Genomic DNA, 24,435 nt, shown 5'->3' with positions numbered 1-24,435 from the left:
AATTTTTCGCTTGTTCATTTCTCGCATGTACCTGAACACAAGCATACGGATAATCTTGTAGTTTGGACCTACAGAAACGCGGCCGCCATGGTCTGGACAGAATTTCTACCGGCAGTGTAGGAGAGTGCACAATAATATAGAGAATAATTCTAGAAAGTCCAGTAAGGTTCACTGGGCGTATCTGGAGCAAGAGGATGTCATACTTCGCACCTTGTTGCTGTACAAGAGGCAGTATACGCTCTTGTAGTCCAGAGCGTCATTGTGATTCCAGAACACTCGCCAGGCCTCTTTCTTACTCTCGGTGACTTTGTTCTTCAAGTACTTGGCTATTTCACGAGAGATGAGCTGCAAAAGGACATAAGAAAGTACGTTAGGTGAATGTAGATGCAAGACGTGCTCCCTACTTTACACTGTAGCAAATATTCGAAACAATATCTGCCTGGTCTCAATAACTTCAATTGAAACAGCGCAGCAACAAAAATTGTGCTTTGAGATTTTATTTTATTTTTTGTTGTCCTGGGTAGTGGTACCTTGTTCAATAAACTTACAGGCCCTACGAAACGTTTTTACTGAGAAGAAATTTGAAGAAGCAGTGACGAGGAGGACAGCAACAAATGCATTGTTGTATCGTCTTCTTCAACCTTGATTCCACGCTTATTGGTAACATTTTTTATTGTTAACATTAGCCAACTAGCTCGGCTCGATTATTTACACAGAAGGCACTAGACCTAATAGCTTCACTTAAATAGTGGCTGCGGTTGCCGTTAGTGGCGGAGTGCATATGGCGATCCACAGAATAGCAAGGCAGGCAGTGCTAGAAACCGGTCGTGTGGAAGCCCACAAGGTTTGGAACGAAGGTTCAACAAAAAGAGTGGAGGGGCATTGTTATTTACAAGTTTGTAGATTGAACCTGGAAAGAAAATCAGGTGAATTTTGTAGGAGAACAGCTTCTTAGTTAGATGGAAAACGTATACGGCAGTTCCTCTACTGCGAAACCTGAGAAAGTGCGTAGCACGGACACCAAGCGATTCCCCGTTCGTAGAGTTCGCACTGCCCTGTCTACCGAAGTGTCGGATGACACCATTGTTTGAGTTGAACATGCAGGATTCATCCAGCACAGAAGAATTCTGTCTGGGATATTTGCGATCTCGTTGTGCGAGATTTTCGCTGCGCTTAATCGTCTTTCGGCTTGTTACGTCAGTTGAGATACGCGTCGTTGCAGCGAGTTTAGTCAGCTTGTTTTCCCCCTTCAGACATAGCAAAGCAGTGCCTGTGAAGCACACGGATAAGGGCATTGGTCTGCTCGGTGAGGCCATGGTGCCCTCTCTGTCACGTTTTGTCAGGGTCAGTCCCAAGTTTCCGAAACATTTATATTTAGTATTTAAAATAATTATTGCGATTGCTGAATATTTCTGTCAATTATATTACTTTAGTAATTTTCTATTTATTTTTAACATTGTTCTTAGCATTGCTACAATACTCATGGGTTGTATGTGTGCTTTATTGTGAGCGTGATCACGCCGCACGAGATAGACTGCGTGAGCACCAGAATTACTGCGTCGGTCCTCACGCAGGTGCGAATTTCTACAGCGTAGACTAGAAATCCAGATTGCTTTCTCACCTGTCTTAGGCACAATATTTACCCCGGAACATACCCTTATTCGTACTGATATTTATTCTGCCAGCAGAGCGGACTTTCACCTCAATACGTGGCTGCGAGTCAAGATCACTCCCCGCCAAGGAACCCTCGTAAGAAATCTGGTAGTCAGGAGCTGCGAGAGGCTCTCATGCGCAGCTACTATTCCACACTTCAGGTGGCTATTTTGAGGTGGACTAAGGTGGTAAATACAGCTACCGCAAATAGAATCCCTCGCCTTCTCGCAGCCCTTTTCCTTTGAGATTGGATAAATAAAGTTCTGTCTCTCTTATTTTTCGCTCTTCAGTGTTTTCCTGATGTTACACTTTCAGGATTAACCTGAATTGCCTGATACCATTTAGATAGATATTACAGAATACTAGATGCTAACAAAATGCACGATGCTTTAAGCATGAATATTTTTTCACAAAAGTGGAGCGTTTATCACCGTGAACGGCGAGCTCAGCTTCTCGTAAATGTAAACCTACACACACTGCTCAGCACCCCGCATAGCTTTTCTTGTCCTTCCATGTAGTACTGAAGCAGCGCACAATCACCTTCTTCTAACATTCGAGCTCTTTATACGAACCGCTGGTTGAAATACCCGAAAAGAAAACAATCATCGTCATAACGCGTTGTGGTCGTCCTCTTCCACTTCGCTCCCAGAACACGTGCCACGATTTGACAGGGTGGCGAAAAATGAGTCTGATGGGTGAGAGAAAGAGCGAGATCAACAGTGAGAAGCAGGTAGAGAAAATTTACTGTCGAAAAAAAAATTTTGCCGAGGCAGGATGCGAAACCGCGTACACAAGATACGAAGGGAAGCGTCGTAACTACTTAGCTGTCCAGACACGCTTACAGAGCACTACATATCATTTTAGAGAATGATACACTAGGAGGCGGGCAATGGAAATAGGGGTGAGGGGCAATGTGAGCGTGAGGAAGAGAGATAGGGCCGCCGAACGCAAGCCTCTTAACACTCCTACCATCGTTTTCATGATAACATGCCCCCCCCCCCCGACACACAAAAAAATCGGATGGACGGGGGCACTAATAGCATTGTCCTAAACTCCATAATTTCATCCACGTACTTCAATGCAAGCGCACGCAGACGTGCAACTAGCAAACCCAAATTAAGCTCAAATCATATCTCATATCTGTTAGTGCCTAACAATCCACCCTTCACAGAAATGTGTACTGATGAACCCACGATGTGGCACTGTTCGACAGCCGAAAATGCACGCAAAGGCAACCTCACCGTTCGACCGACTATGTACGCGCGCCTGCGGACTGAGATCGGCTAACCAAATGTAGTCTCCTCCAGACTCGTCCACAGAGATGTCACCACGCAAAAGATTCACATAATCGACCTGTTGCAGGTCTTTGAGGGTCTTCTTACTGCGGAAGAGCTCTTGACTTTCTAAGGTGGAGAGAGTGTCCGAGAACCGCCACTTGGGCCAATCACTAAATGTGCCTTTCGATAGCGTCCGCTGACGCGTTGACTCGATCCAAAGCTGGAAAAGCAAGATATGCACGGAAAAAGCACGCTCGGAAAGCCATACGTGTACTCTACGATGCTACTGGGAAGCGATTCTAGGCGATGGAGCCGGATAGGAGCCATTAGAATGCACGAGGTCGGGTATTAGGTGAAACGAAGAGGCACCCTGATCCCCGCTTACGTTGCATATACTTGGCCATTGAAGCGGTAAATGTGACACCTTCGACGAAACGCTTTCGGCACTCAGCGAATCGGACGTTGGCGGAGTAGTGGTTAGACGTTACCTCTCCTTGAGGAAGAATTCGAAACATGATAACAATGATATCTCTGTCTGGCGCAATGACACAATATTAACGAAGCCTAGTGGATAGCAATATTAGGTGGGTTTTAACGCCCCAAAACCATAATGAGAGACGTCATAGTAAAAGGCTCCAAAAAATCTCGACCATCTTCTGTTCTTTACCGTGCACTGACACCGCACAGTAAACGAGCCTCCATCGTTCAGCCTCGATAGAAGTGCGATCACCGTGGCCAGGATCGAACTCGCGACCCTCGGATCAGGAGCCGAACACCACAATCGCTACACCACGGCGGAGGACGAAAACTAGCTGATAGTGAAGCCAAGCAAGGTATAGAAAACATTTTTGTACTGTTCACCTATGTGCATTGTCGTAAATGCGCTGTAGATGTGGAGGAAGTAAATTGGACAAACAGACAACTTGCCATCGGCAAGAACTAAACCTGCAACTTTTGGATTAAAGTAGATGTTTGGACTATAGTTCGTGGTAATGCATTATGTGAAAAGAACAGCGCGGAAAAAAGACTAAGACGAGTGTCTTTGCAGTGTCTTTCTAGGTCCTCGTTCTTTGTAGCGCTGCACTTGTATGACTTTATGACCTCGCGAAGGCCATGTTATCGGTGCGTCCACTCCATTTGCCATCAAACCAATTTGGCTCGATTGGCATGGCTGTTTCTTTCGTTAGCACCCTTACCACATTACGTAAGCAAACAACCCCAGGGCTCACTGGTTAGTGCATAAACGCTTCACCTTAATTTATTACTCCGAGCAGCACACCTTACGCTCTTGGTGATGCTTCGCTTACAAAGAGGAGCAAAGATGTTCTCTTTATTGATTTTTTTCACTAAGAAACACGCCTATTTATGTATTTTCTGGCATCCATAAATTAGTACAATCACTGAAAGGAAATAATTCAAATATTTTCACAATTGATTTTTGATGAGCAAGCCTAATGCACTCTAAAAAGGTTTCAAACAATTCTTGTGAGAGGAAACGTCGTAAGATGTGAACGTCAGCTTTGCCGACACCGCCATCCAGCGCTACGTAGGAACGCAATCCATAAACGCTAAAACCACAACGTCTCCTCGCGGTGCAATGTGTCATTCACATACTAGAGCAGGCTGCTCTCCACCGGTGTCCAATGCCGTCTTGAAGGCGGCAGAGCATGACTCCTTCTGACCCATAAGGCTCCGGAGGAGATGCTATGCGACGACCTTGCGTGAAGTCATGCGCATGTCCTGGCTGCTAAGAGCCGCACTGGCTACATTCATAATAGCCACGGTTGTGTCGACTCCGTCACGTAAGTCGTAATCAGTACGTCCGTACTGCCGAATGGCAGCCAGCCATAAATCTGTGAGAAAAAAAACCATTGTCAACTTCACTGCGGGAACCTCTCATGCCAAACGTAACCAAATGGTTAAAGCCTTGCTGTTGTGTGAGTGTGCTGTCCCGCCCTTTTACGTTTCCTCCATAGTCTGTAAACCCTCTTCATAGTCGTTATCGGAGCATGAAGGTTGCGCCAACGATGGCCATTTATTTATTCCTGCTCTGTGAAACGAAGCATCCAGAAAAATTGCTTTTTTTTATTCCACGTGCTGAGCGTAACGAGGTATATCTCTAACTAGCACTTCGTCTAATCCCCTTTATTCATTGCTAGAGCTGCTGCTTATATTTCGAATAGTTATTATTGATGTGGCCGAACGCAAATGCTAGTACGATGTTCTACCTTGTTTTCTTTTGAGCTAATACTTTCAGCTCCTCATAATTCAATGCAATGGGTAGCGCAAATTACAAGAGCACAAGAAGGACACGAAATTTATGAGAGTGTTCATCTTGTTTACAATTATCGGCGACGGTCATGTGAATTCCTCGTTAATAAGCACTTGAGTGTTGTACCAGAACCAGAATAGGCGTACAGCGTTTTTTGCTATTCATCAGACAGCCCTTCTTGAAACTTCACCCTGTAATTGACTTTTCTAGCAGAGGACTTGGCATCTTCTTTTTCTTCATTATAAAGGATTGAGTTGCACCACGCGTCACACAATCTCGAGCTTTCACCATTGAGCCTTTTTTGTTAACTGCGTTGTTTTTTTTATTTTCAATATAAGCGTGAGGCCGACAAGGTCCTTTTTGTGTACTGTTTAACTTTATCGTCTTGAATGTGGGACACGATACTTCCAACACCGTGGTGTGGGATGAGCTGCTCGTACGTTATGTACTCCTAGGCTAAGCAGAATGAATTTTGCTTTGAAGTTAGCGCTCGTGTGGTCTTCCTGCTTATTCTTGTGACATCGCCTTTTGTGCTAAATGGTAAACAAGAATTCCAACAAATTTGCCAGAACTTCAGTTATTGAAACCACGTCTTTTTAATGAACTACTGTCTAGTCAGCACTGCCATTCAGTAAGATGGAAAACTGGTTGAGACGAGGGAGATTCATGGTGCCTAACAGTGTGAAAAACACAAGAGAAGGCGAGAAATGGATACCGCACAGTGCAGAATGGCTATAGAATTCTTATTGAAAACGGATAAAATGTATAACGCACGAACAAAACACCTCGTCAGTGACCTGGCACGAGATCATAAACAATATAGTAAGGTAATGGACGGCTGGCTGACACGTTGATACCCTTTCTTAATTATAAAAAAAAATGCCTCCATAATCTTTCTTGCTACATTGTATATGTGTCTGAGAAACACGTTCGTTTTATCTAAAAGTGGGTGACTCACACTTGCAAAATGCACAGGCAGATGCGAATGCCCAAAGTCTTTCAAAAAAACTGCGGTATTTCCTCAATCAAATATTCACACGCCGCCCATTCTGACGCGTGTACTAACGAGCGCATGAAAAAAGAATTTAATGTATAACTGTCTGCATGCAAGCAACCAGCTTCAGAGCATGTTTCATACAGCATTGCTGATCTATTCTTGTACAAAGGCAGCGCAAAAGGACGCAGCACGATAGGACAGTGCCAGCACTGTCTGACAACTGAAATTTAATGAAACAAAATTGAACACAACGAAAATCACTCCATACATGCGCAGGAAAAAATTGGATGACGTCGGAGAAATCGTTCGGGTTGCGCACCTCGCGATTCAGTAGACAAACGGACCGTTTAAATGTATTATCAACACCCTTGTTTCTGATGAAGAACGCGCTAGCCAATATCTGTACCTTGCTGCTGATCGGTTCTACACCTATTCCTTTCTATGTGCCTATTTCTTGTTTGGAAAACTCCCATTAGTTTTTGCAAATGTGTGTTTGTGTTGAATGGCAAAGGACATGTTCAGTCGCCAGGTCTTCCGTTCATATCTATGTACGTTACTCTTTTTCAATAAAAAATCAGTTGAAACTCAGCGCTGTACTATGCCCACTACTCGTATTCGTGTGTTTCCCGCGGTATTGGATACGATGGTACTGCTATTCACTTTTTCATTGAAAACGCTCTGCTGGATACATCAGTGCGAATATAAAACGTTGGTAATGCGGTAACCAACATGAGTATTCCATGTTCACAAAGCATGAAGAAATTTAGCAGAGCGGCCATGGACTGAAAAGTTCCTTAACCTAATACAGCCTTTTTCTTTCATTGATACATCTCTCTTATTGTAGAGGAGAACAATATATTAGTCATAAGAACAGTTTGTGCTCTACAGCCGCCTTTGTCAAAGCAGCATGCGACTGAGAATAATATTCTTCATGTGAAAGACGCTAGAAAGTTTTAGATACTACTTCATGTTCCTGAATGTACAAAATTCATGCACGATACAGATTAAAAAGGTAAGAAAGATGTAGGACGACAAGTAAATGTGCTGAAGTATTTTTGTTAAGTTTTTAGCGCGAGTTTGTGGATATGTATCCCAACATGCACTTGTACTTGCCGTGCATGTTCAAATGCACGCCAATGACACTGTACTGAAAGTCCCTCGTATTCCTACAGTGAGTATCCAGCACATGAAAGAAGGCTTCAAACTGCAGGTCGTGAATGAAAAATGGCACGCTATGTTGGCAGAACTTCTATAATTTAAGCTATGAGTGCCCTTAAACGATAAAACACGACTACATTACACACTAATATTTCTCGGTACAGCCATAATATTGGATGGTCTATCATTTGCGTCTAAAGCTAGGCAAACGCCAATCAAGGAATCGCTGGGCTTTTGTATATTACTATTACAGTGCGCCCACCATATTCTAAATACGGTGACTGCATCACCCAAGAAACATTGAGCTACAATACGACGCAGTCTTCCGCGCAATATTTGGCTTATGACACAGGCATACATCCGTGAGATTTTAATTCTAATGCTGATCTGTGTACAAATACCTTTTCCATGCAAACTGCCCATTATCTCTGCGGTAATGATGTGTTCAACCTAACGACTTGCTGTAATGGGTTTTACTAGAAACAAGGCAAAATACAGCGCCTAAACACATATTATATTACCTTCTGCGCCTGTTTGTACTTCGAGGGTTCATTAACTGGCGTGTGATAAAAAGAAGCATGTCAGGTATGAGACAAAACCACATGTACCAACCTGGCGAGACATGGATCTTCCCTGCGACGACATTGATGGAAACAAGTTCCCAATCCTGCTGCACTTGGCTTAGTACATCTTGGTAAGCATCTGCTACTCAGATCACTATGCGTTCTTTAGCACAGTCAGTCCGGCAACAGCTAAACGATTCAGCAAAAAAAAAAGACAGTTCCTACAGTAACTGTGCGGCCATCAGCTTACCCTTAACTCCGTCAAATCATCAGCATACGAGCAGCAAGTACACATACACCACAAGACTTCTTGCTACTCACATGTGAGGTTTCACTGCCGTCTTCAATACCCCACAGAAATATCTCGTACACTTCTTTGCTGACTCGAAGTTCGCGAAGACGGAATGCTAGAGGCCCGTGTACTGAGCGATGTCAGTGCACGACAACAGTGCACAATAAGAATGGTCGAAATTTCCGAAGCACCCCCCTCCCTTACCCAAATGCGGCTTCCCTCATAATCACAGAATTTCCTAAAATTACCTAGAGGGGACTCTGACACTACAATCGTTCAGCGACCATGGAAATGATGGGTAGAACACTGATTTGCCTAGCCTTTGTACTTTCGAGCGGTGAATCACACCTGTGGCTACGTATATTGCTGTGTTTCGGCTTCGTCTTGAAAAAAAAACTGAAGCTTGAGCTTACCAGTTTGAAATGGTAAGCCAAGATGATTAAGATCGCAAAGCACAACCGCTGAGCATTCGCTGATTTTTGTTTAATGACAGGACAGCTCCATTCGAAACGAATACAAACGGAGCCAGAAGTACGAAGATTAGACAAATACTTGTAGTACAAATCATTCTCATGCTCGCTTAAGCGGCATTCATTGCAGCTCTCATAGACACTAGTGCCAGAGCTCCGTCTAGTGGTTATATAGGAAACTCTATGCTCATAATCATATCATGGTTTTAGGACGTAAAACCCTACACATTACCAAGCAGCCCCACGTTGGCAAGCCCAAATGGGAATGTGATGGTTGCAGAACGTTTTCCAGAAAAAGAAAAAAAGCGTTACGGGTAATTCTCACATGTATGAAACAGATTTGTTCGTCAATAAAGGACCAACCGTTTTCGTTTTAAGTTTTCACGAAATCCACAATTGAATGCGATCCCGTTCGTTCCTTTCTTATACGCCACTAATCAATCGCAACTTATTTGGAACTGGCCTTCTCACCAGCTCTGGATGGCTAAAAAGTTATAACCTTTTATAAAACAGCTCTCTTTGCTTGTCATACTTTCGAGTAGCGTGTTTTCGTAATACCAGGCCCAGTTTTTCTTTGTGTCGACGAAGACCGCGATTCTCACTTGAGTATTTAAAAATGTACTCTGAGGTTTTGAAGTACCTTTGTACTTCACGTTACTGGGGTAGTCTATGCTGTTTCAAATGGCCCCAAAATATTACTGGTTGCAGCTTCATAGAGGCGTCGCATGGCCACGACTGCTGGTTGGGGTTGCAAAAGGGGAGCTGCCCCCCTCAAGCCACGCCAACAATAGTCCCCCACTCAAACATCAACACGATGCAACACAAGTTTGTACCCCAATCCCCCTCCCGCCCCTCAAGACAAGATCCTGCCGACAACATTGCGTATAGCTGCTATTTTAAAGCGATCAACAAGCTTCTGTGCCACAACAACATAGCCCCGAAATTTTAAAGTTTTGCATGTGTGCACACGTGTAAGAAACACACGCACGAAAAAAAGTATTAAGTATGGCTAAACAATCCCCCCCCATCGCCATCGACATTTCCGGAGCCCTTCTCGACGGCGTTCCTTTTACACTTATCGTGATTCCCGGAAGTTAAACGTTAACAAATAATAATATTTATTACGACACCTCTCCCCTCCACGCAAATCGCGCATTAACTACCTATCGTGTTGGATACCAGAAGGCAACTATTTTTCTGTTTGCATCTTGATGCTGCGTTTTACAACCTGTCTGATTGTATATTGTAAAAAAAATGACGTTATTGCTTTATTGGCGTGGAAGTCGCCCCGCCGCGGTGGTCTAGTGGCTGAGGTACTCGGCTGCTGACCCGCAGGTCGAGGTCGGAATCCCGGCTGCGGTGGCTGCATTTCCGATGGAGGCGGAAATGTTGTAGGCCCGTGTGCTCAGATTTGGGTGCAGGTTAAAGAACCCCAGGTAGTCGAAATTTCCGGAGCGCTCCCCTACGGTGTCTCTTATAATCATATGGTGGTTTTGGGGCGTTAAACCCCACTTATCAATCAATTGCATGGAAGTCAGTAAATAAATTACTTCAAAACTATATTATGGTTACGCTACCAGTGATTTTTAGATTATTGTGCTTACTTTTCATGTCTTGCGCAATCCGATCAGCTACCAGTTGTTCAACTTCGTTGTCTTTCACATTAAATTCATAGGCTTCCAAGCAGGCTTTGTAGTAGGGCTTCCAGTTCTCCTCACTAACCTTCTGCCATCTTGCGAAGAATTCCGAGGCAGAGCTGCTGATCTCCATCTGCACATCACAAATGTCGAAAGTATGTCACAAAGACAAATTCAGACTTCAAATGTCACATTTTTTCACCCCTTAGATAATTGAAGATTTTTGTGTTTATGAGTTGGAAATTCAATAAGTAGAAAGTTTTTATTCTTGATCCTACACTTCTAGGTCAATAATAGAGAATAGTCCTCTTGCATATTTATGTGGTGATATAGTGCACACTGGCTTTCGTAGTTTCGATGCAGTGACGGGGCGACTACATGTTGTGAAGCTCCGCGACCGCAGCCCAGGAGTTGTTCAGTACTGTAAACACCAGCAATCACTTTCGTCGCCCTGAAGTGAACAAGGAGTGAGCTTCACCGTGTCACATATCACTGACGCAGTGTTAAAACAATTTATTTTGCTCTTGAAGCTCAGTCCTCTTAAAGAAATGTAGAAATGAAGGAATATCTTGCATTTTACTGCTTAAAATTCATTCATTGCTGTTCGTTAGCGCTAGGTGCCACTGTTTATTCGAACCTAACAGAAGCAATAATCACAGCGAATGACTCGAGCAAATATGAGTGTAAATTATTCATATATGTTATAATTATTGAGTTGTTTATTACTGCTGAATTTTCAAAAGTTTTACCGAAAAGCAAGCCTTGCGAAGAAAATCATGGGATATGTCATGCAAGATTTTAACTTCATACACAGGGAACAGATAAAGTCAGCCATACAAAACATCATGCATAAAGGCACGCCGTAATTATGGCTTTTGGCCCCGCCGCGGTGGTCTAGTGGCTAAGGTACTCGGCTGCTGACCCGCAGGTCGCGGGTTCGAATCCCGGCTGCGGCGGCTGCATTTCCGATGGAGGCGGAATTGTTGTAGGCCCGTGTGCTCAGATTTGGGTGCACGTTAAAAAACCCCGGGTGGTCGAAATTTCCGGAGCCCTTTTACGGCGTCTCTCATAATCATATGGTGGTTTTGGGACGTTAAACCCCACACATCAATCAATTATGGCTTTTGAGGTAAGTACTCTTACAGTCTCCGCCCAACAGTTCTTCAATGACATCCAAGCATGCATCACGCGCACAGTGCAAAAACTACAATTATTGTCGTTCAAGACAATACGACATTTCGACTTGCACTGCTTACCTCATTTTGTTTATTTGTTAGTTTGTTTGTTCGTTTGTTTGTAAGTTCGCCCAAATAATAAATGCGTTTTATGTCAAGTGCCGGCTCTAATTATTCTTGTAATACAGCACAGTTGCACACGCAAACGTGTGCAGCTACAGAGATGAGCTGTGGCAACACGTGCGGAGATTTTGATTCGTGTGAGCGTGCAGGCACGGAGCTTGTCTGCTTTAAGATGTGTTGTAATTCAGAAATTTCGTGTCCGGTCAGTGGCACATGTATTTTTTGTGCGGGTATCGAAAAAGTCGCATGGCAAGCGTAGTTACCTGTCATGGGCCAACTCCGCGTATGAAAGACCCAGGTACGTTGCCCTTCTTTAATGGCAGCTGTATTGTCAAGCAAGGCGCGTGACATATATGAGCACCCCACTTCTCCGGTGATCTACGCGAGAGGAGGGAGGAATTAACAAGGCTGTGAAAACGCTCATCTGGCCCATCTGTCTGAGGGTGATAACAGGGTTGTCGTTCTTAGCAGTATAGGAGTTCGCTACCGGAATCGGCGACCATAGTAGATGGGCCGTCGAACTTCGATAACTATGTAGACACGATGGCTGCTGCAGCTGCGGGCGCTAGTATCTCAGGGATGGATGCAGTTTCTCGCCACTGTGTGTAACCGTCGATGCATGCGAGTTCATTGCTAAAGCCCTTAAATGGTGTGAGAGGGCCGGCGAGGTCCTGATGCATGGCGTGGAAACGCGCATCCGGTGGAAAAAACATATTTAAGGAGGGAAGGAATAATGCTGGATCGTGAAGCGTTGACACGGCAAACATTTCACCCAGACGCAAGCTTTTGCGCTTATCCGAAGTGCAGCGCAACGACTGGAAATAGGCTTAGGTTGCGTGAGCTGTTCCATTCAACACTCTGTGTACAGCATCGAACCGGCGCCTACGAAATGGTTCCGGTATTAAAGGTCAAAGTCTGCCCCTAGAAGCAACAGTTTACCGTTGCGCCATCTCAAGTCAAAAACTACGACCTGCAGTTGAAGACACGTTGTCAAATTTTTGGAGCGTTTGCTAGGCGTCATCGCGTTGGTGCATGGCGAGTAGGCCGACGTCGATTATATGCGGCTCTGAGGTTAACAGCTGCAGGGATGCTGTTAGTGCCTTTGATATGACGTAACATTGTTGTGAAGCAAGAGATGTAGGAGAGAAGGCAGCTCTCGCGAGGCGAGTCTATAGCAGTACGCCAATCGGTTGATATTGTGCACAAGGGGGTTATGGCCTGTCAAGTGACAGTTTCACCCCCTCCGCGAAACTGACTTTTTCTTTCCTCACAAATGAGCGTATACATATTCAACCTTGAAGCAAGATCACGTTTTATACTACGGTGTGCTCTGAGATGTCACTCTGCAGCTCTCGGATTCTTGCCATACCGCCGCACACATACCAGAAGAAAAAGAAAGACAGCGATCGATGTTGAGAGACTTTACATGCGCGGAAAAATCCGCATCACAACGCTGCAATAACAGTCGTGCCACGTTTGAAAAAAGAAGACAACATAAAACGGAGCACGAACTGCATAAGAAATTGCGCATCGGGAATGGTATGACTGGCAACACCCTATTTTGTTAGGTCGAAACACTTCCTTCGCGATGTCTTGCTCCCAGCTGCGAAAAAACATTATTTGTTTATGCTATATTTTTAACATATTGCCGGCTTCTCCACGACCATAACGATGTTCAGCTGATGCATATGTGCCCCGCCGCGGTGGTCTAGTGGCTAAGGTACTCGGCTGCTGACCCGCAGGGCGCGGGTTCGAATCCCGGCTGCGGCGGCTGCATCTCCGATGGAGGCGGAAATGTGTTAGGCCCGTGTGCTTAGATTTGGGTGCAGGTTAAAGAACCCCAGGTGGTCTAAATTTCCGGAGCCCTCCACTACGGCGCCTCTCATAATCATATAGTGGTTTTGGGACGTTAAACCCCACATATCAATCAATCAATCTGATGCATATGTGCTTGTAATAAATTATAGAGGCACACAAAATGCAAACGTTTATTCGGCATTAATATTACTGCTACTGATGCTCGATTTAAGCGGCAGGAATATTCTCAGTGACGTGCATTTGTTTGCATACACTGCAACAGGGAAGCGTCAGTAGACTTATGATAGGCCTGCGAAGCTTATGCCTGCTCTTTATGTGCAATCTATCGAGACAATGCGTTCTCAGTGAACGCGCTGTTTTGGCATTCCATCTGCTCTCAAGAAATTTGGAGCAATCGCAATTAATAATAGCTCTAACGTTCGCAGGATTTCGCAGATTCTCCGCTCCGCCACCCTACTTGTGAATATTGCACGCAACATAACTCTAGAAACAGGTTCGTTTCATTTACTTCATTGATACGTATACAGATGAATTTGATTCAAATTGGCCTCACCCACTTGCTCGGTGCAACTTTTGTGGCCAAGCATCGCAACGATTTGACAAATATACAGCCACCCAAATGTTTAACTATCGTGCAGGAGCGGTGACTTGTAAGAGTCAGCACCGTATGACGGAGCCGAGTGCGAAAAGGGCGAAGGTAAGCGGATGCTCAAAAATGGCGCTCAGCTGGGCTCATCGACTTATAGTTATTAGTGCACTTCAGAGAAACAATAGCCTGAGCAGGCGAGTTTCGGTCATATTTTGTTTTCCCCCCACAAGGGCGTCTGTGCAAGCAGGTGTTTGGTGTGTAGCGACACCACAGACCCGAGCTAGTGGGAGGGGGGGGCGGTTCGACTCCCTCCTACGCCCAGCCGTGCGTGGCTTTGCTGTGTCCGGGGAAAAGGGGATCCTGGGGTTGAGCCGACGCCGGGTGACTGGACCTTTAAGGCCCCCTAGCAGAGGCAACACACCCCTTTGGCCTCGGCTTCACGTAGACGGCACCCCTGAGCCGAGCCACCCAGGGGAAATCGGCAGTCGCCTTTTCCTGTCTCTCTCCCCCTCCTGATCTTCGTCTTTTCTATCTCCCAATCTTTCCTGTCATCTCCTGACTTCTTGTTACCTCCATCTTTCAGGGCACATACACCTTGTGTATGTGCCCTCTCTTGATCACATATTATTGGGTTATAGTGGCTTTGTACAGCTGGCGCTGGCATGCCTTTGGAAGTGTGCTGCCGTGTCGCCATGTTGGGCTCGAGGGTGGGCGGCTGGCATGGCTGCCAAATTTATATATACTTTATAGCTTTTTTTTTATTTCCTAAACTGTCTGATCGCCCTCCTTCTAAGAAGGGGCGCACTGAAGCAACACCGAATGTATTTATAAAGACGAAAGAAATTTTCCCGAGCTTCCATGTGATGCACTGTGAAACGCAAGAACCATCCTTCCGTTTGTCGTTTCCAAATGGCTCACCAATACCTTTGGTCTAGGATATCAGGCTACACGTATGGCTAGTGGGGTCCTTATTCTTGAAGTCCAAACCAAGACCCAGTATGAAAACCTGACAAAACTCACCTCTTTTGGAACAACATCTGTATCTATCACACCACACCGCTGCCTGAACAGTTTCGAGGCATAGTGTCTGATCAAGACCTAATTACCCTGACAGAGAGTGAGCTCCTCGAGGGCTGGAACCAACAGCATATAACGCATGTGCAGAGAATCAAGATTAGGCGTGATAACAAAGAAATCCCAACAAAGCACCTCATTATTACTTTTTGCACAAGCACAATTCTAGAATATATCGAAACAGGCTAATTGAAGTTAAAGGTCCGACCCTACATCCCCAACTCCCGACGCAGTTTTAAGTGCCAGCGATTCGGCCATGGTTCTCAGAACTGCCGCGGCCGTAAAACCTGTGCAAAGTATCTTTCGCACGAACATGCTACAGACAAATGTGAAGAAACCACTACCAACAGCGCGAACTGCGATGGTGGACACCCCGATTACTCTTGAACATGCCCTACATGGAAACATGAAAAATAAGTACTTATACTGAAAGTAAATGAAAACATCTCGCTTAGGGAGGCGCGCAAGCGTCTACTAATGCAGGGTCCTTCGTTCGCGGAGGTGGCACGAAAGCAGGCAGTGCCACTGAAATCCGCGGCGCCCGCACGTACCACACAAAGTGGACGAGCGGCAGCGCCATTCACCCCCTCAACGGAAGTAGCCCAGGCTCTTCTGCCACCAAAAGGCTTGCAGGCTTCTGGGCCTGAAGCCCCAGGGCCTTCTGTCTCCACAGATAGCCCTAAGACCTCCGTGCCTCCACGCGTGAACCGCGAGCGGGCATCCAGCACCTTGTTCGAGGTGATGGACACAACAGCAAATTTAACGGTGTCTTCGGCGCCGAAAGACAGGCGCGGCTCTTCGGAGCGCGCCAGAAAATCAAAAACAATCATTACGGGGCTGACAAGGCCACTTGACTTGACGCAATACTTTTTTAGTACACACAGCACTCATTTACACTCAAAATGAATACACAAATCATACAATGAAACGTCAGAGGACTGCTGAGAAACCTCGACGATATCCAGAAACTCTTACACAAACATTCCCAAAAGTGCTGTGTGTACAAGAGACACACCTAAATTTTCAGAAACACGAATTTTCTACGTCATTATGTGATATTCAGAAAGGACTGCAATGACGCTGTAGCGTCATCTGGTGGTGTGGCCTGTTTAGTTGAGCAGGGCGTAGCATGTACACATCTACCGCTACAAACATCCCTTGAGGCAGGGGGTTTTCGAGCAGTTCTTTTGAACAAACTTGTCAGCATCTGCTCTTTATACATACCTCCACAGTACCGTCTCGAAAAACACGAATTTCAGTCACTGATACATGAACTACCAGAACCTTATATGGTCCTTGGGGACCCGAATGCACATAATGGTTTATGGGGTGACTCTCGATGCGATGCACGAGGTCGCCTAATCGAACAGTTCCTCTTTTCTTCGGGTGCATGTCTGTTGAATAGGAAAGAGCCAAAATACTTTAGCCTCTTCAACAAATCCTACTCATGCAAAGATCTTAGCATTCTGTCCCATTCACTTGTACCCCTGCTCCAATGAAAAGTGATCAACAATCCTTTCGGCAGTGACCACTTTCCGATCATTCTAACTACAACACCAGAAAAAGGTCCTCCATATGTTCCCAGATGGCAGACAGACAAAGCGGACTGAGAACAGTTTCACAACACAACTCGTCTAAGTTGGACTGACCTATATATGTAGGTTAAACGTATATGAAGCTGTACAGTACTTCACAGCTTTTTCTCACTCATGAGGCAGCCAAGTGCATACCGCAAACATCTGCTATACCTGGCAAGAGACGCATCCTATGGTGGAACAATAAGTGTCGGAATGCGCGAAAGGAGCAGAACAAGAAACAGAGGTTGCTTCGGAATTCACCAACAACCAAAAATCTTGACAGCTTCAAGAAAATAAAGTCTCAAGGCAGAAAAATGCGTTGGCAGGCCAGATAAGAAAGCTGTCAGAGGTTTTTATCAGGCATAAATTCATATACACAAGAGGCTAAAGCCTGGAACATGGTTGGTAGGGTAGCAGGAAGACAAGTACACTCACTCTAACTTGTAAACACACAGGGTGACAGCCTGGAAGATCAGGCGAACTTCCTCGGTGCACATACAAGCAGGTGTCTAGCTCTTCACACTATACTAAAGCTTTCCCAAGGTATAAAGCAAGGATAGAAAAGCATAAACTAGAGTACAAGTGCACAGAATACGAGGCATACAACCAACCTTTCAACTTAGCTGAGCTACAAACATCACTAAACTCCTGCAGTACTTCTGCCCCAGGTTCTGACCGTGTGGTGTATGAAATGTTAAAAAACCTACCAATCGAAACGCGAAAAACCTTACTTTGTTTGTGCAATGCTATCTGGTTTTCTGGCACTATCCCTACTTCCTGGAAAGAGGCTATTGTTATCCCTATTTCGAAACAGGCAAAAACCCTTCCTTATTTTCGAGTTATAGGCCCATTGCACTTACAAGCTGCTTTTGTAAACTTTTTGAAAAGATTATAAGCCGCCGACTTTTACTGTTCCTTGAAACACACAATCTGCTCGACCGATTGCAGTTTGGGTTTGAAGAGGGTAGATCCACCACCGACCATCTGGTGCGCATTAAGGCAGAGATCCGAGACGCTTTCGTCCACAAACAGCACTTCCTCTCTGTGTTTCTCGATATTGAGAAGGCTTACGACACAACATGATGTTTTGGCATATTAAGGGACTTGTCTCACCTAGGTGTGTACGCTAGAATGCTTTTTATAATCGAGAGTTACTTGTCCAATCGAACATTCCGTGTCCGTGTGTGCAGTGTTCTCTCCATATCATTTGTCCAAGAAACGGGACTACCGCAAGGTGGTATACTTATCTGTACACTTTTTATTATGAAAATTAATTCCTTGCACCTGTCCATCCCCCGCAATACGTTCTATTGTACATATGTCGATAACGCCCAGCTTGGCTTTAAGTCATGCAACCTGTCAATGTGTGAGCGGCAAGTTCAGCTAGGTTTAAACAAGGTCTCCAAATGGGCAGAGGAAAACGGATTCCGACTGAACGCACAGAAAAGCACGTGCGTCTTGTCCTCCCGAAAGAGAGGCATGCACTCTCAACCTGACATTCAACTGAATGGTCAACGTCTGTCTGTTAATGCCGAGCATATATTCTTCGGCATAATCCTGGACCACAAGCTAACCTTCATACCGCACATCAAGTATTTAAAAACGAATTGTTTAAAAGCCACGAATGTTTTAAAAGTGTTGTCACGTACTACGTGGGGTATTGACAGGCAATGTATCATGAACCCCTATAGGAGTCTCATTCGAACCCGCTTAGATTATGGGGCCGTTGTTTATCAGTCTGCGACTCAAAGTGCTTTGAAGATGCTGGACCCCGTGCACCATTTGGAAATCCACCTTTATAATGGTGCTTTTCGCACCAGTCCCACGGAAAGCTTTTAAGTTGAGTCAAATGAGTGGTCGCTTCATCTGCAAAGAACTTACATGTAATTTTTATATTTTCTTAAGGGGAAAGCAGACAAGAAGCACCCCTCATACTCCACTATTATTAATTTGTCGAGCTCAATACTGTTTCAAAACAGGCCTTCGATGAGGACACCTTACTCAGTTCGCCTCACGCGTCTAGCTGAGGAAACTGGTGTGTCACTGGAACACAGTTTATTGGCTCCTGTAGCATACCCGCCACCTTGGCAATGGCAGACTATAGAATGCGATATTTCTTTCCTAGAAATTACAAAACACGCGCCCATTGCCCATATCCGAACATACTTCCTGGAACTTCAACACAAATACACACGTCTGGAGTTCTTTACAGATGCCTCTCAGTCTAACTTCTCTGTGTCCTACGCTGCTGTCAGCCCATCCGTTTCGGATGCTGGCCCTCTACATCCAGGCACAAGTATCTTCGCAGCGGAAGCCTATGTGATACTTGTGGCCGCTAAACACATCCATCAACTACAGCTACAAAAAGCAGTAATTTATATGGACTCCCTCAGTGTGGTAACAACTCTGAACACTCTTAAAAAACAAAAAAAAAAACCTGTCTTCGTCCCACTTTACTCCATTTTATGCACACTCTACATACTCTGATAACATGTTGTGTGCTGAGTACCAGGGCACCGTGAGATCCAAGGCAACGCGATGGCGGATCAGCTTGCTGCATCCGTCCATGAAAGCACTGCCAGTACACCCATATCAATACCGGCCCTTGATCTTAAGCCGTCTCTCAAACAAATTCTCGGAGACTACTGGCAAAGCAAGCGGAATAGACACACACAAAACAAACTACACGTTATTAGGCCACACCTTGGCCATTGACCGCCAGTATCAAAATCACGTCATGCAGAGGTTACACTGACGAGGCTCAGGATAGGACACACGTACATGACACATCGATATTATTTGTCCGGTGGCGATCCACCACTGTGTGACAGATGTGGTGGAGCACTAACAGCTCTTCACAGTCTAATACAGTGTAAACTATTAGACACTTTAAGAAAACAACATTTCCAACTACCCTACCAACAACATATACCTTTACACCCTGCAATTTTCGTCGGTAGAGAACCACTGTTCACTCATAAATCGGTGCTAGCTTTTTTAAGAGATGTGCGCTTTTACCGTGTCCTATACTCAGGCATTCCGTAGTGCGACCTCTCAAGAGAGGTTGCTGCTGCAGTTGCTACATTGACAAGCACTTGCCTCGCGACTCTTGGACACAAGGGCGCTGATGAGGCACTTGTGCTAGTGCCAAATATTTTTACACGTGTTTTTATAATCAAAACACCTTGTCACCCATTTTTGCGATATATATCACGCCATTCTCATTATTTTCATACTTCTGTTTTTGCCCGCATTACTGCGAGGAATTTTCAGGCCCCTATACAGCCATGCAATATGTCATTGCCAACATCTCTAGTCATTGAAATGGAGCTCTTTGGCCATCAGTTGGCCCTTTCGCCACAAAGCGCCACACATCATCATCATCATCATCATCATCGTCGTCGTCATATTTTGTTTTGCGGCCACAAATTAAGAAAATATCTTTAAACATACGCCCTCATCCACACTGATGAGATTAGCAGTAAAACGCGGCTCATCTGCAATGTGCTGGTATGCGGTTACGCCCTCAAGAAGGAAGGGCATGGCAGACGGCGGGACCAGTTGAGCGCTACTTTGTGGGGATGCGTTTATCGTCGCCCTGTTTGCAACTTGGCTTCGTCGTTACGGCGCTACAGTGTCTAGAAAAATACTACCTAGTGTGCTGAGCGCGCGCATTTTGTACGAGGGAGGGTGGTCCGACAAGTGATGACTGCGCTCAGTTGCCGCAAGCGGCGCTGCGAGTCGAGTGGGTGCCTGATTGTGCGAAGAAGTTTTCTCGTCCATTTGCTGCCGGAGCCTAGCTGCGAGTAAGATAAGTGGTTGACAGCTGTTATTTGTCGTATTGTGAATTTTTTCAGATGTGAGCAGCAACATACTGAGGTGTTAAAGGCTAAGGGGCAATGCAAAGAAAGGACATGTTTTGTGCCTCTGTGTCGAAGCGGTTATCAGTCGAATGAGGAAAGGGTATCTTTGTTCACCACACCGACAGACCCAGCACGGCTTGCAGAATGGTAAAGCAGGAACAAGAGGGCAGACAGAGGCTGACGCCGAAGGCTGTCGTTCTGAGAGTGACTGCATTGAACGATCTTTTTATATTACGGTGAACGGTGTTGTGAATGAAATCGCCCGAGAGAAGCCGCGCCTGAAGCCCGATGCTGTGCCTACAGTGTTCGCAAATTACCTAACACATCTTGTACCTAAGAAGTGTGTGTGTGTGTGTGTGTCTGTGTACGTGTGTGTGTACGTGTGTGTGTGCGTGTGTGTGTACGTGTGTGTGTACGTGTGTGTGTGTGTGTTTGTGTGCGTGTGTGTGTTTGTGTGCACGTGTGCGTGTGTGTGTTTGTGTGCACGTGTGTGTGTGTGCATGTGTATGTGTGTGCGTGTGTGTACGTGTGTGTGTGTGTGTGCGTGCGTGTGTGTACGTGTGTGTGTGTGCGTGCGCGCGCGTGTGTGTACGTGTGTGTGTGTACGTGGGTGTGTACGTGCGTGTGTGTGTGTGTACATGTGTGTGTGTACGTGTGTGTGTATGTACGAGTGTGCGCGCGTGTGTGTGTACGTGTGTGTGCGTGTACGTGTGTGTGTGTCTGCTTGTGTGTGTGTTTTGTGGGCGGCAGCCAACGACGGTGAGGTGTATGTTACGACATTGTCTTCATTTGATATTGGTAAATGCGAGTACTGTGAAAGCAGTCGCGTAGGTGTACGATAAAGCGTTTTGTAAAGAACTCTCCGTAAATACGGAAAAAATTGAAAATTGGCCTCGCGCACCTCGGCCTACTGAAAGCTTCGCAGCGCTTGCGGAGCGCGCGGATTCAACGCAGGTCCACCCACCCGCACTGCAGCACCCACTCGCGCCACAGCCCACCAAGGGGGCGCCATCGGCAGTCATCAGCGACGGAGCCATCTCCTCGCCCGCGCTCAGCACACTAGGCAGTATTTTTCTGGACACTGTAACGGCGCTGACGCACAGAAAAGCCACCGCTCCCGCACGATAGGTCTCAGCACACGCCGTAATGCTGCAGCCCGTTGAGCTTCAATGCTGGACCTGAATGTGCTGCTTAAATGCTGCGAGTGCACAGGTCGACCTTTGCTTGCATTATTTTTAAGCGCACGGAAACCCCAGTACATGTGTACAGAGAACAAGCGACCCCGCGGCTGACGTAAAGCCCTTTAACGCCTCTATCAGCACCACCTGACAGCCTATCGTTGAAATCATTGCACATGGGCAGAATATTCTCTGCGAAGCACTCCTTCCATCATACGCAAGACGTCATGGATACACTCGTTCGTCGTCTGCTAGCCGCATTGTTATCTGCTAAGCCGATCCACCCTGCATTTCCAGTTATTTTCTTCTTTGTATTCTTTCATAAATAGTGCATGTGAAGACTGTTTTACAGTATTTTTCTAGTCACGCACTACTTTTCAATTCAGATGGACCTTGAAATGCAGCACGCACCTGCTCAGCCGACAAAAACATGGCTAGCAGTCAACGAACAAGCGTGTACATGACGTGGGGCGCGTGGCGATAAGAGTGCATCGCAGAGCACATCCTGCGCATGTGCAACGATTCCTGCGACTGGTTCTAAGTGGCGCAGACAGTTCTGTCGGTCACGCGCTCGCGTGTTTGACTTAACAGTGATCGATGCTGTACGTGATTTTTGTACGTGCCATACCAGGGGTGCAATAGAGGAACGCACTATGAGATGACAATCCTTACCCGCATGAAAAAAGGTCGAGCAGGGTCAGCGACGAGGCTAAAAGTACCGTCCATGGCGAGCAAGGAGTGGACGCCGTAATCGAAGGACAGTTGCGTCATGGTGCACATGAGGTCCCCTTTCCAGTCAGCGCCGATGAAGCCGAGAACCAGGTCGAACTGGGTCATGAACTGCTGCACGCTGTTCACGCCGTCGTCCCTCTGCGACAGGTACTTTAGACATGATTTGTAGAGGTTTTTATCGGTCGGGTAAAGCTGCTGCGTCGAGCTATGATTCGTGCTTTGCGTCGTGTGTTGTCAGATAACGTCTTTGTCGTCAGGTAAGTGGCTCATTGTTGCGAGTCCACCAGGGTCGTTCGCGTCCTGTCGGGAAACAAGACGATTTGTTTTTTAAAAATGGATTTTAATTGAAACAAAACTACGACACATCACCATTTCGTCTAGGCGAGTAAATCAACACGCATTACAAATTTTACTCTAAAGGTTAACATACTTCACTGAAATTTATCTGTTTGAATGAAATTGCAAGAATATGGAAATTCGCCAGCCAAGTATTCTTTTCCTTTTTTTATTTTAAAAAACTGGCCTTACGTTTTAAGACTATTTGGGTCTTTTCTTTGGGATGTGGCTGTCCCAGAGACAACAGAGCTAGTGCTTTTTCGTGGTCTCGGCCTTCATTCTCCCAGCTGTCTTGTTCGTTGGGTACGTAGATTTTGTACATACACGTTCGGCAGAGCCCTTTTTGACTGGTTAATGTCCCCAGGTGTGATTTTATACACCAAGTAGTGTCTATTCTATGTATTTTGGCGTGGCAACTTTCTGTACCAATGGCACAGGTGGCACCGAAACTTAGTGCCAGTTTTTAAAGTTAAAACTGAAGATCGTGATTCGCTTGAGAGTCGGCTTATTCTCGTATTGTCACGGGGTCGTGACGTGGCCGAAGACAGCAGACTTCGTGTTGGGATTTACCTGCTTATTTGGGCGAACCTGTGCCCGGTAAACGGAAAGTCCAATTACAGCAGCAGTCTTGCACAGATAGCAGTCTCGGACTGATAGCGGCGAACGGAGCGTCGGCCTTCGATCAACAACTGACAAGCGGCGAAGCGCGTCGGCATTTATACTCTTGCCGTTGAATGTTCTAGCGTTATCGCTGGCGGTGGCGTAGGTTCCACAACAATCTGTACCGTTTGCACAGTGGGCGCGATCTTATAGAAATGATCTACTACAGTCCGGAACCTTCTCGAAAGCTGCAGGCGCGGTTTGCGCTGAGAATCGTGTGGTGTTTTGGGACGATAACAAAAACTTGAGAAATGGAACGTGGCAGTATTTTACTCTAAACTTTTGCCTGTCTTCGCATTTCGTCCCCTTCAGCGGCCGTGAATACGCAGGGATAAATTACCTGCTGGATGAGCTGAACCTTCCACACATCCAATATGCCCCGAGTTATACTCAGGGTGTTACACATGACTGTAACCAATAGTTTTGTTGATGGCACCATGATGTCTGACGGGTCGCTTGACATGCAAGTTCCAGAACCAATGCCAAAAGTGCAATTTTTTCTCGATAAAAGTGCTACAAAAAAACTATTTGTAAAGACACTTGGAGTCTGTGATTTCATTTTTTATCTCAAAGAAGAACATGAATGTCTCTAAAACAATCAAATATTTATTCACAACCTAATGAGAGTTATTTTCTGAAACACACATAGCAATGCATTGTGCCTAATTCTCGTATGGAATGTAATACTCAGCACCTTCAAAATACTCTATGTCATTTTGACCAAATCTAAGAACATGCTTCATAATTCGCGCAGTTCGTACACCTGTTCTCTGCTTGTTCTTCATTAGTACTCAGCTCAGCAGCTATCAATTTTAACAAAGCTTATCATATGTGGTTTAAAAACTAACGGTAAACATTCTTCTGTGGTCTGTCTTGGTTTAATATTTCGTAACCACTTTAAATTTTTCATCTCAGCATCACCAATGGACGCCTCTACCGCAGCGAAGCCATAGCGCTGATAAGACAGGGACCACAAAACGAGGAGAGGACG

General features: G+C 45.6%; 1 protein-coding gene across 1 annotated transcript; it reads right to left on the bottom strand.

The window, feature by feature from the left end:
• Positions 1 to 22,717, bottom strand: LOC142786390 (uncharacterized). Its single transcript, XM_075884059.1, has 3 exons — positions 22,389 to 22,717; positions 10,287 to 10,452; positions 1 to 345 (listed from the first exon to the last, which is right to left on the bottom strand). The coding sequence occupies exons 1-3, from the start codon at positions 22,551 to 22,553 to the stop codon at positions 332 to 334; spliced, it is 345 nt and encodes a 114-aa protein (XP_075740174.1). The 5' UTR covers positions 22,554 to 22,717; the 3' UTR covers positions 1 to 331.
• Between the last annotated feature and the right edge of the window lie 1,718 nt (positions 22,718 to 24,435).

The sequence above is a fragment of the Rhipicephalus microplus genome, unplaced genomic scaffold (genome assembly GCF_043290135.1).
Source record: "Rhipicephalus microplus isolate Deutch F79 unplaced genomic scaffold, USDA_Rmic scaffold_23, whole genome shotgun sequence".
Taxonomy (NCBI): Eukaryota; Metazoa; Arthropoda; class Arachnida; order Ixodida; family Ixodidae; genus Rhipicephalus; species Rhipicephalus microplus.
The sequence above is the reverse complement of the archived record's forward strand: the minus strand, read 5'-3'. Positions and strand labels throughout refer to the sequence as shown.